Genomic DNA, 13,429 nt, shown 5'->3' on the forward strand with positions numbered 1-13,429 from the left:
TCTAACTCCAGAGTAGATGGCAAATAAGCTAATTTCCCAAAAAGTTGGCGTGTTCCTTTAAAGTAGACTAGGCTTTTAGACTAGTCTACTATGTAGACTATGTAGACTACTATGTAGAATATGTAGACTAGACAATGGCAAGTCACCGTGTGGCAGGAGGGAAGATAGAGAGGGGAGGTGGGAGATGTTAGAAGTATAGATAGTCACAAGTGATAGTCACAAGCGAATGTGCTAATAGCTGAAAGAGAGAGAGAGAGAGAGAGAGAGAGAGAGAGAGAGAGAGAGAGAGAGAGAGAGAGAGAGAGAGAGAGAGAGAGAGAGAGAGAGAGAGAGAGAGAGAGAGAGAGAGCAGCATAGAGGGAGACAGAGAAACAGAATGGGGGGTTGGGGGGAGGGTTGATCCAAGTAATGTTGAGACAGAGTTTCATTTGAAGAAGTTGATGACAGGCTGGAGGAACAGTCCCAGTGTCCCCAGAATGCACACTGTCACAAAGACCCACAGGAAGATCCTGTCAATCACCATGGCGACGTACTTCCAGTCGTCCTCCACCTGAGAAGAGAGGAGAGAGGAGGAGAGGAATAGGAGTGGAAGGGAGAAGAGAATAGAAGAGAAGAGAAGAGAAGAGAAGAGAAGAGAAGAGAAGAGAAGAGAAGAGAAGAGAAGAGAGAGAGAGAAGAGAAGAGAAGACATGGCAATTGTTTCTGTTTCTGAAAGACATAGTGTAAACACTTCATTGACCTTTGCGAGACAGTACCCCCTAATAGGAAAAAAATATTTTAATAGATATCACTATGAAACTTTCCCAGTTTGTTATGTACATAACAACTAAGAAAAAATGTATTGCCAGTTTTCGGAGATTTTATGTTTATATGCAAAATTGGCGTACCTAATTAAATATGCGCTAATTTGCATAATGCCGTCAGGATAGACATCCAACATTAGATGATGCCAGATTCAAACATGTTGTTTCATTATGTTGACACATAACACAATGCACTTTTTACAGAAGGGATTGTGGCTTTTTATCATCCCATAAATCAGGAAATGCGGTCCTACACAGCAATACAAAAAACTACTTGCCAGGTTTTTTGGTATAAATGTACTATAAATCAGGCTATGAATAATAAATCAACAAGCCACTTTGTAAAAAGATGCAGGGTATAGATAGGAAGAAATTTGGAAAGTATGGTGTGTGTAGGTTATGGGACATTTCATCTCTTGCGTGTAAGAAAACAAATTTTAGGGGAAAACGCCCTCAAAGTTCTGTATTGTAATTGTGATCTATGGACATAAACAACTAATTGTGTGTTTTTGATATTTTATTGCCACTAGTAGTTTGACATGTTAACTCATTCCCGCCATCGACGAGTATACTCGCTATTGGCCGCCAATTGCTGGACGCCAACAACGAGTATACTCGTTATTATGATCGTTATTTATTTTATTCGCTATTTCCATTCACAATCCATCCAGGAAGGCTGTGCAGGCTGTCCTGAATGGGTCTGAGATCGCAAACGTCCAATACCGCGCCTGCCGCCTCGCGGCCGGTATTGCACATCCTTGGAAACTCTCTAGCTTGGGCTGTACGTCGATCTAAAAAGTCCGGTCCGGGTTTTCCTAGTCGGGCATGGCGAGCGGTTATAACACATGGATTGAGGATAATCAAGCACTCCCATTGCATGTTCTTTGGTGGATTATGTTGGCAACACGATCGACATCAATACTTGGAATGGCGATCAGATAATTGGAATATTCTTTTTGCAGTACATGATCCTAGTCAAGGTAAGGGCTATATGGTATCAATCTTGCGTTGATCAAAGAATCCCTTCCCCGCAATCCTAACGTATGTGTGTAATGTGTGTGTGTAGCGTATTCCGTTGGTGACGATTGAAGCATAGAACCCCCCCCCCCCCCACCCTTTCATGCATGCATGATGAAACATAATACCGATAATATAGCATTGATTTCAGATTGATTGTTGATCCAGGCGAGGAACGCCGCGGTTTCTAGTGAAATGCACTAAACGCTGCATAGCGGCGTTTCCTGGGATTACACAGAATTACTCTAAAACTATACTCATATTCACCACGGTATAAAACTGGGATGTATGGATGACATTATTATTTCTTTTTCACAAATTGAACAATAGATACTCGATGTCAAATGGGCAATCGTTTTATATCCATAGCTATGATATTTAATATAGTTTTAGCCCTGCAAACACCGGCATGTTTCCCTATTCTTTAAAGCGCTGGCATTCTTGCCACACGGCCCACAGCGACCTCTGGCGCTGAAAGTGTTAAGGAAGCAAAATATAACAAAATCTCAATATCGTAGAAAAAAAGCAAAAAGGCGATTTCGGGGGTACTGTCTCGCCTTAATGACATCTGAGCAGATCACAAGCAGATTTCTACAGTACTATAGACTATCACCCATTCCTAACATACAGCAATGTGAGCAAATAGCCTCCAGTATTTCCAATGAAGTTCCAGATTGACAGTGAAGAGGTCAAAGGTCGTCGCTCTGGCCTAAAACAATCTGTCACACTGGTACTATTATTATTTTCTTGTATCCACTTTTTCTCCTTATTTTTCTCCCATCCCAATTTCGCCTCGCCAATTCTCCCTTCAATTCTCCCCTCCCCTGTCTCGAACGTTGCTAGACTATGCCTCCCACTGGTCGGCTGCAGTGAGGACCAAGCCTTGCATCACGTGTCCCCTCCGGTACACAAGGAGGCAGCTGTGGCAGCTGTGGCGAGGAGTAACGCGTGGGAGGCTCACGCTGCCCCCGTTACTTCCTGATTCTGCTGTACAGGCGCACCAACCGACCTGTAGGAGTCGCCGTCCACAACGTCCAATCCCCACCCACCAGCTTTCCCACCCCTAACACTGCCAATTGTGTTAGTATGAACGACCAGCCAAGCTGGTAGCAACGCCGAGAGCTGGGCTCGAACCCAGCATATCCTGCGTTAGTGGCGAGCGCCTTGCCCACTGCGCCACTTAGCCGCCCAACGCTGGTACTATTTCTGAAACATTTCTTTGGTGTATCCTGCCTCCAAACTGTGGCTATTGGTGGAAAACTACATTTGGTTTATATTGATACCAGCTCTTCTGTCCAAGCTGCAGTTTAGTCTAGTGGTCATATACAGTAGCAACTCGCTGGTTATAATTAATTGTACAAATTAAAGAATAGGTACAATGAACTACGTGTTATTAGTCAACATTATCAGTATGACATACAGGAATAAATGTCTCCAAGCTTTACTAAATACGTTGTAGGTTGCCTGCTCGCTCATTTCCCAGAAGAAAGGGGATTCGCTCGATCACTGTATGTTAGGAATGAGTGCATCACATTGTCTCCAGATGACTGTGCTTAAGTCCACAGCCAGGCTGCATGGCTATGGGACATTATGCTAAGTAGAGATGTGTTCAGAATAAACAGAAAGAAACAGAGCATCTAGGTCAGAGGTAAAAAAGAAGGTAAAGAGGAACAGAGGGAGAGAAAGAGAGAGAGAGATAGAGAGGGGAGAGAGAGAGAGAGAGAGAGAGAGAGAGAGAGAGAGAGAGAGAGAGAGAGAGAGAGAAAGGAGAACGAGAAAGGCCCCTTACAGTGTTTAGTTTATGTTATCGGGCAAACACACACATGCACACGCGCACACGCACACACACGCACACACACACACACACACACACACACACAAGGGCAATTGCAATGTGTGTCTGTGTGTATATACTCCTGGAGCAGTCAGCTGGTTGGAGAGCAAACCAACCGTAACACTTAGATACCTAACAGTCTTCTAAGGAAGGGGAACATCATTGAAACAAGCAGGCCTTACAATGAAAAGATTGAGCAGCAGTAACAAACACATCAGGCCGATGCAGGGTGTGAGAGAGGCTTTACCCCCCCCAGTTTAGCATCCAAGTAAACGGCTTTAACAGCATTTAGAACTGAGCCAGGTAGAAATACACACAGCCAGTGAATTTAACGACACTGCAGAAGAGACTATAGAGTAGACTAGAGCCTGTGTGTGTGTGTGTGTGTGTGTGTGTGTGTGTGTGTGTGTGTGTGTGTGTGTGTGTGTGTGTGTGTGTGTGTGTGTGTGTGTTCTGTATATATCTGTGTTCAATATCTGTGTGTGGGTCCTGCTACCGGCATGTGTTGTTTGTGTATGTGTGTGGTTTGCAATGTGTTTTGTTGTCTGTTGTGTATGTGTGTGTGTGTGTATGTGTGTGTGCGCACGTGCATGTGTGTGTGTGTGTGTGTGTGTGTGTGTGTGTGTGTGTGTGGTTTGTGTATGTGTGTAGTTTGCGGTGGCATTTAACAACTGCTTGGCCAAGCACATTCAGTAATATCATTTCTCTGAGATGCAATAACTGTTCCTATCAAACCACCATGACGCCACAGGAAGGTCTCCACTATCTGCAGTTCTCACAGGAGGATATAATCCTAGCCCATGGAATAGTGAGTTGTTATGATGAGCCGGGCAGAGAAAGACACGTAAGACCCAGTAATATGCAGTAGTCTTGCACCTAAGCAACCTAAGCATATGGAAAATAAACATTTAACTGTGAGCTAATGATGCTAATGATGGAGCATCGCCGTCGGTTGTGTGATAGTAAAGGGCTAACCTTCTGTATTGTCACAGTGAAAGGGTTAACCGGCTATCGTGTGGCAGTGAAAGGGTTAAAATACATTGCACCTATACACATACATAAAAAACACAACATTGGGGCTTTTAACTAAGATATTTGAAAGAGAAAATAGGTGTTGCATCTATGAAACAAATGGAGCGAAGCGATCAAGACTGTGTGATGATCTACCTCTTTGGCTTTGTTGCGTGTCCTCATGTTCTCAGCGATGTACTTGACACTCTCTATGGCCTGCTTGATCTCTGGCGACACCAGGGAGAAGGCCACCACGGCGCTGAACGGAGGCCTGGGCAGCTTGGGAATCTCCGACTCCTGGGGCCCGTGGCTCTGGGGGGTCTGGGGAGGAGGGGGCACCACAGGGGGAGGGACAGGGATCGGGACCTCCTTCCCTCTGTAGGGGAACCTCCTGTTCATATCGCGCTTGGTCTCCCTGTTCACATCTCCAGACTCCACGCAGTTCAGGGAGCCCTCGGCCGAGGCCACACCTCCTCCCCCTGCTCCTCCCTCCTGCTGTGGACAGGCCACGCCCCCGGCAATCCCCCCGACACTAACTCCTCCTCCTCCTCCTCCTACTACAACTCCTCCTCCTACTACAACTCCTCCTCCACCTCCTCTTAGGCTGTTCTTTCTCTTCTTACTCCCTCTGTTGCTCCCCCCTATTCCTCCTCCGGTTCCTCCCCCCGTGCTCCCTGAGGAGGACGAGGAGGAGGAGGAGCAGCCCTGGTCGATGGGCCGCCTCATCAGCATCACTCTGGGGAGCACGCCCAGGAACACGGACCTCACCCAGTCCGGCATGGTGTGGGTCATGGGCGTGCGGTAGTGGACGTTCAGCACGAACACGGTGATGACGATGCTGAGCGTGACGAAGATCATGGTGAAGAGGAGGTACTCGCCGATGAGCGGGATGACCAGCGACGTGGAGGGGATGGTCTCGGTGATGACCAGCAGGAACACGGTGAGGGAGAGCAGGACGGAGATACAGAGCGTGACCTTCTCACCGCAGTCGGACGGGAGGTAGAAGACCAGCACGGTAAGGAAGGAGATTAGGAGGCAGGGGATGATGAGGTTGATGGTGTAGAAGAGGGGCAGCCGGCGGATGTAGAAGGAGTAGGTGATGTCGGGGTAGATCTCCTCGCAGCAGTTGTACTTGATGTCGTGCTTGTAGCCCGGGGCGTCGATGATCTCCCACTCACCGCTCTCCCAGAAGTCTTTCAGGTTGACCTGGGGGAGAGGCAATAACGTTTAAGCCAACGTTTCTCCTGTTTCAGCCGTTGGAGCACCCGCTGTAGACATGGTAGACACAGTAAATGATTCTTGGCATTTTGCTGTTAAGCTGCTTAGACTACCTGATGGGTGGGATGTAATTTTTCACATCAGGACACAGTGTCAGGTATATTTTACGATCACTTAAAATAATGCTAAGTTGTCCTGTGGCAAAGACTACTCATATAAGCTATCTACTTTTTCTCCTCCTATTTTTTTCTGTATTTTTACCTCACCCAGATCCCTCACCTCACCTCACCCAGATCCCTTCCTCGCTGTGCAGGCGCCCTGACTGACCTGTAGGAGTCACTGTTTACAACGACCAGGATACCACCCACCGGCTTCCCACCCGCTGACACTGCCAATTGTGTCAGTATGACGACCGGCCAAGCCAGAGGCACCGCTGACAGCCGGATTCGATACCAGTGTCTCTGCGCTGGTAGACAGACGCTTAGTCCGCTGCGCTACCCGGCCGCCAGCTCATTTATTTTTTAAACAAATTTCCCCACTGACCTTTTTCCCTATAAGCACAAGGTCAATCTTGGCCTTGTCGTAGGTCCAGGAGCCAAACTTCATGGAACAGTTCTGGTAGTCGAAGGGGAAATAGGTGATGTCCATGGGGCAAGAGGACTTGAAGATGGCCGGAGGGATCCATGTGATGGTGCCATCAAACTTCAGAAGAGCCTTAGTTTTGTCTTCCACCAGGAAATCACCTACAGCACTAAGAAGTGGGCATTTAAAGCATGATATGATATGTATGGTGTTTTATTATGACTGAGTCCGTAAAGGCCAGTACAGGGTGAACCTATAGAAGATACGACACCAGGGCCCTCATTTATCAATAATGCGTACTAGAAAGTGTTCTATTTTTGTTCCTAAACATGGAATTTAGAATGTCTCTATGCACAGAAAAATCTGGATTTATCAACCGTGCGTACACAGGTCGTACGCACACCTGCAAGTACTCCGTGTTGATAAATGCCACTTGTTCTACGCTCCGCGCTCGTGCACGATTTTAAGTATTTGCATATAGAACCGCCCGTCATTAACCATATGCGGTAATGAAACATCCCCATGAAATGTAGCCGAGCGAACACGTGTTATGGGAGAAATACGCGACATGCTGACAGACTTGTACACGGTGATGTCGGATATGATATCTATTAACTTCCTAAAGACCATTGCTGCCTGGGCAGCGCAAAACACTTATAAAGACCGTTAACCACTGTTTGCCGTTGGTGTCATTAATAACCATGCTGGAATATTAATGCCTTTTTTCGTTTCGTTCTTTTAAAGTTTGATTAATACTCAGGGATTAAAGTTCTGCGTCAATTTGATTCCAAATTGCGACGGAATTTCCGTACATTTTCTACCTGCATGGTTTAATATGATTTGTAGAGGCATACAATCTATTTTGATGTCGGTATTAGGTAGTCTATATAAATTATATATAATAGCATAGCCTACATTATGCAACAGTAATTTGCACATAACGCATGGCACAGACGTCACACGGAGCCCTGCGAAGCCTGCATACAGTAAACTAACTTGATCGTTAATATAACTGTTGTCCTTGTATCTTTACGCTTATGAAAACATTTAATAATATTTATATGGATTTTATTTGGAAACATGACACAAAATAATAGTATTTAGCTTTTTATTTTAAACAATATTTAATCGTGTTTGGAGGTGGGTGTTCTGCGTCTGCCCCCCCCCCGTGCCAAACAAGCAGGCCAACTGCGCTCTAAAGGGCTCTTGTTCGCGCGTGAGCCCGTTATAATTGCACTCCTGTTGGGTCGTTCGTTGGGTTGGTCAGAGTCATTAACACATTGGGCGCCAGAAACGATTTCCAGCGTTATTGCCCGCCATGCGTTGTCTGCCAAGATCGCTGTACAGCGTTTTTGAGATCAATATTTCATTTTTTCGCCATGGCATTCATAATTCATCCAGCCAACCCCTGATGCCCTAGCGGGACCCTAGATGTGACTGCAATGGCTCAATACCGCCGCCTGGTGGATGGTCGGGCGAGTTACACTCTCGCAAAAACCGGAAGTGCCATCGGTGCATCGCGGAAATTCCTCCGGCAGTCACATCTCGCTACGGGACTCCTGACAGACAGTACATATGGATCGCTTTCTAAACTTAATAATCGATATGATTTCGGCGTTTATTGAGCCATACAAACCGGAAATGGACCTAGGCGATCGGCGTCGAATAATTGGGATATTTCACCGCCAGTCTCAAGGGGAATATAACGTTATTTTCAGCCCGATTGTTTATTCATTTCACTGCAAACCATCTGATCAATATATCACCCATACTACATAAAGCCGTTACTGATGATCAAGGAATTATAAACGACCCCCCCCCCCCCCCCTTTCCTCCACGCATGATGAAGCATAATGTATATCGATCATATAAATTAGAATTTTTTAATATAGCGTGTATGGGAAAGAAACGGCAATCGATAATCTATCATATGCGTTTGGGCCTATAACTAGCGTTTTTGGAATTACAGCAGAAAAGATTAAAAACATACTTATATTCTCGAAGGTATTAACACAACAATGTATGAATGAAAAAGTATAACGTTCCCACATCCTGAACGATAGATAATCGATGTTGAATGGGCCATAGTAATGTCAATATAGCAATACAATTTTAAAAGTTATAGCCCTGCAAAGAAGGTAAACATCTCCATAGGCTTTTAACGGCGGCAAAGAGGGGTATGAGATGGGCACAACCACCGGCGGTCAATGTGTTAACTATGGCTTCAGTGGATAACCCAAACCACCTGCATTTAAGCGATATTTTTATTATAGATACCCCAGTAATAACATTACAATTTAATTCAATACAATGCGTGCCTTCCTCCCGGTCACCAGCAACGACATGTATCAGCCAAATGCACATTGCAACATTGACTGAGTGGAATCCCTTTCTATTCACATAATTTGTGATGGAGCTTTGACAGCTACATGGGTGGTACAGTAACAGTCTATTGCTCGATCCATTTCCAACCATCACGATGGGCCAAAGACCCGAGGGTGGAGAGGACTTGAATGTGCATGGGGATGGCATATGCGTTTTGTTCCACACTTAATTTGGGTCCCAATTTGCTGTACAAATCAAGGAGAATGTGTCTCGGGTAGCGGACTGCAAATACACTGTCCTATCTCTGAAAACAGTTCCCCGCGGAGCGCAGTCAGTGCAGCACCCCGTAGTATTCCGATAACGCTATATATAAACCATGCTGCATTCATTCGGAAAGAAAGACCTATTCCAAATGCCATTTATAGGGTTTGACAATAATTACACTACTGTCGCTATTTTACAATTAACTATAATGAATTACGGGTCATACCGAACACGTCAGTCAAACTAACGCACGAAAGCTTATTTCCGCGTTGCAGTCTTCATATTCTACCGCTGGGCGCCAGGTACGCACGGTCTGAGCTGTGCATAGATATACGCACAAAGTCAAGCACACGTTCAAATTGATAAGTCCCACACTTTGCTTAGAAATTATGGTACGCACGGGTTACGCACATATCTGTGCGTACGCACCATTGATAAATGAGGGCCCAGGACAGGGAAAGATAGGTATGAAACTGTATCAAATAGCTACTGTACAGTAATTGCCTCAGTGATTTACCAACACACACACACACACACACTCTCTCTCTCTCTCTTACTATCACACACACACACACACACACACATGCACAATCGCATACATGTAGCCTTCACTCCCAGACATATCTATCTACACACACTACCCCTCTCTCTCTCTCTCTCTCTCTCTCTCTCTCTCTCTACACATCAACTTGTACACACATATGCACACACACAGCTGTCTCATAAGTAAGTCATTATCCAGATATCTCTGTACATTATATCTATAATTCATATTGTGTACGTCAATGCTCCACTTGTTTAGTCAACTCTCCTGTATAAATACTTTGTTAGCTCACAATTCTTTAGAGATCTAGAGTAGAGCCATTGCTGTACTTTACATGTCATTCTGTCAGTAAACTCTATCCTTAATGAAAGACTATGTTGTCCGCCTCCATGAATAATATCTGGTAAAATTATTCCACATCACTCAGTATAGCTAGGGTTAGGTTAGGGTTGTGGTCTCAGCGGGTAGGGCGTGGCACCTACACTGCTAGGGTTAAAGGTTCTCTCCCCACTAGAGCCACTTTGAAATTAAAGCATCCACCACATGTCCGGATGGGGCTAGAGGATCAGCACCATGTGTACATTACAACACTTACTTGTTGTACAAGACAATGTCAGGCCTCCAAATCTTGTTGGAGGGAACTCGTATGAACTCTATCCCATCATATTCGATGGGGGCCCATTTTAGCTTGTAGTCATTCCAGATCTGAAACGTAAAGAAGTGGATATTAGTTTGGATTCTTTTTAATTTTTTAATGTCATTTGTGCCTATTAATAATAGTAACAGATCAGGACAACCCATCATCTACACTCATTGCACACACATCCACATGCACACACTCACTTTTAAACAAACACTCAAACTTAACACTCACTTTAGACACTTTAACACTACATTATATTTATCTATTATTAAAGAGATTTGCACTACATTCATACCTCATTTGCAATTGCACCTTACCTCAAAGTTTTGTACCTCATTTTCTGCATTGTACTTCACTGTTTAGTCATTTTACTCACTGTACTTAGACTGTACCTAGGTTGTACTTTAGATCGTATATTGTACTGTATATTGTATATATGTATATTGTATATTCCTCTTTACTTACTTTTTACTTACTTACTTTTTTTACTGTATGAAGCACACTCTCAGGGGCTCATACAGAACAAAGCATTTCACCGTAAAGTATGTGTATTTTATTGTGATATTTAATAAACAAACTTGAACTTGAGGATCTGATTAGCTTTGACTCACGTGTCTCAACCATAGATTGGTCTCCATGATCTGATTCACCTCATCCTGACAAGGAGAAAGTAGGGATGTTAGAGGAAGAGGAAGTGGATCTGCTACAAGTTGTTGTCATCACAGTGTCATCATATTATCATCAAACCTTTATTTAATACGTAAGATCATTCAGGTAGCCCTCATTTCCAATTATGATGAGTAAACTAACAAACACTGGTATTCGTTAATCTTTAAGGCCCTTATTGGTAAGCTACCTCCTTATACTACATCATTATTGGAATGGAATTTTGGTACCTATGGAACATGTTCTAGTGACTGGCTGGTCCTTAACACTTTCAGTGCCCAGCAGGGGGCGCACATTTAGTGCTTGAATGCCCACCATCCACTGCAATGTTAGCATTAATATCGCCTAATCTATGTTTTAAATTATGGCTATGTGTCTAATCTGCCCGTCGCATTATCAATGACCCATTTCCAGTCAACATTGTCGAAGCGGATTGTTTTTTTATCGGTTCATTTCCGTTGTATAGCATTTTGAAAAGCCCTCGTAAAAATAAGAGATTCCATGATAATCGCCCTGTACTGTAATATTCTAGAACGGTCATTTTTCGGCCTATTTATGAATCGTTTTCAAATAAACGCTAGATTATCGATAGTATATGTGTACGTGTGCACGCTGGTGCCGCGCGCTGAAAATCGATTCTCTCAGTTCCTGATCGCTCTTACAGTCAAACAGCCATATCACATTATAGGGGAAAAGCTTATATCTCTGTGAAAACGGGTCTGATTATCCTAAGACTGGTAAAATAGATTCCTTACCTGAGATCAGATGGTATCCAAATGGATTATTCCAATTCCTGATAGCCATTCCAAAAATCGATCATTTTATTGATCCCACGCGTATACTGTAAAACACAGTAACCACGCTGTGCTGAGGGTCCAGCATGAAGCTGATCGGCTCTGGTTACATGCGTGAGAAGTAAAATGTGGAGTCCGGGTTTTTTTTTCTCATGCATTTTCATTGAGTCCAATCCAAAAGGGTGAATTACTATCTGGGAGACGATAGGGGCGCTTTTTTCACATCTGAGCGCCTAGGGTGGCTGATTTACCAACGGTAGACTCGATTGATGAAATATGAATTCAGATCGCTAATAAAAAAAATAAACGAATATTCTCGTTATGGGCATTCAACCCGCGGGGGGTAAACCCGAAATATCTCGGTTTGGGCATTCAAAATGTTAAGGTCCCTCGAGTTTGCTCGGAACAGGGTAAATCAGCATTTTTCTATAAACAGTCCTTAAAGCTTGAGATTATCCCCTCTGTTGCAGAGTTTAAACCCTTGATCTCCAACCATTGTCAATCAAGTTGTACATGTTTTAATTTATTGTTATCCTTACTTGTCTAATTGTTAGGATTGTATATGCTGTGTGATTTTATATGCCTTATTTTTTCCTTAACTCTGTATGTTTTGCTTAACCCTCTTAAGCCCTAGCCATATTTTCAGAAAATTCGCCTAAAAGTACATACCGAGGACTTCCGGTTTGCGACGTTCTGGTGAGCAGCCACATGAAAGAGCTCCCGGTCGGTGAATATCAAGAAAAGGAAGTAAAACAATTCAAAGCGAAATAAAAAGTGAATGATTCTGATTAGCATGACGCAGTGGGCAGCTAGCATACAGACTGACATCCAAGTTAAAATGCAGATCGCCCAGGACATGCGGGCTAGCACACGGGCTATCGAGTTAGCTAACCAAGCTAACACACTGGCTATCCGGGCTATCCAAGCTAGCACGCAGGCCTGGCTGGAGGAGCTGCAAGCTAACATGGAAGTTAACACGAGGAATACGACGCAGCAAGTGATACAAGCTAATGTGGCGTTGGACCGCAGCGAGGCCTGGCTGGAGAAGGAGCTGCAAGCTACCATGGAAGTTAACACGATGAATACGACGCAGCAAGGGATACAAGCTAACGTGGTGTTGGACCGCAGCAAGGCCTGGCTGGAGAAGGAGCTGCAAACTAACATGGAAGTTAACACGATGAATATGACGCAGCAAGTGATACAAGCTGGTTCGGGAGAGGTGAAACGGGCGGCCCCCAGGGGAGGGACGGGGAGACGCTGGATACAACCGGATCAACCAGGACTCGGGCACCGAGGTCGGCCGGACCATCCGCGCACGAGATGCAGGCGCGGAGGTCGTATGCGAACACGGAGGCCACACACACCAACCGAGATCCGAGCACCGAGATCAACCGGACCAGCCAGAACTTGAATAACGAGGTTTCACACACCAAGCAGGACTCGAGCACTGAGGTCATACACCCCGACCAAGATTCAATACCACATATGCATATAATGTGATAGTGAATGGAGGTTATGATTCGAGATCGAGACACACTGCAGATAACACACAGACCACTGGGAATACAGACAGGGTAAACACATTAGATGGGGGAATTGGGACTTGATTCGGGACATAATACAAATACCACATACTAGATGACAGGGAACATGGGGAATCACATTCGGAGACCGGACCGGGAGCTCTGGAAATGTACTAACATATGAAAGATAAAAATTCAAATAAAA

General features: G+C 44.6%; 1 protein-coding gene across 1 annotated transcript in view; it reads right to left on the bottom strand.

Annotated features, from left to right (window-relative positions):
• Positions 1-424: 424 nt before the first annotated feature.
• LOC311242964 (neuronal acetylcholine receptor subunit alpha-3-like) overlaps positions 425-13,429 on the bottom strand; it is a gene marked incomplete at both ends in the record, with an annotated part of 35,194 nt that continues 22,189 nt past the window's right edge. Inside the window, 5 exons of the mRNA XM_084332028.1 lie at positions 425-550; positions 4,822-5,871; positions 6,427-6,634; positions 10,194-10,303; positions 10,853-10,897. Coding sequence (XP_084188154.1) covers positions 425-550; positions 4,822-5,871; positions 6,427-6,634; positions 10,194-10,303; positions 10,853-10,897 — 1,539 coding nt within the window. The remainder of the gene's footprint in view (positions 551-4,821; positions 5,872-6,426; positions 6,635-10,193; positions 10,304-10,852; positions 10,898-13,429) is intronic.

Source organism: Notolepis coatsorum (assembly GCF_963971535.1).
Source record: "Notolepis coatsorum genome assembly, chromosome: 16".
Taxonomy (NCBI): Eukaryota; Metazoa; Chordata; class Actinopteri; order Aulopiformes; family Paralepididae; genus Notolepis; species Notolepis coatsorum.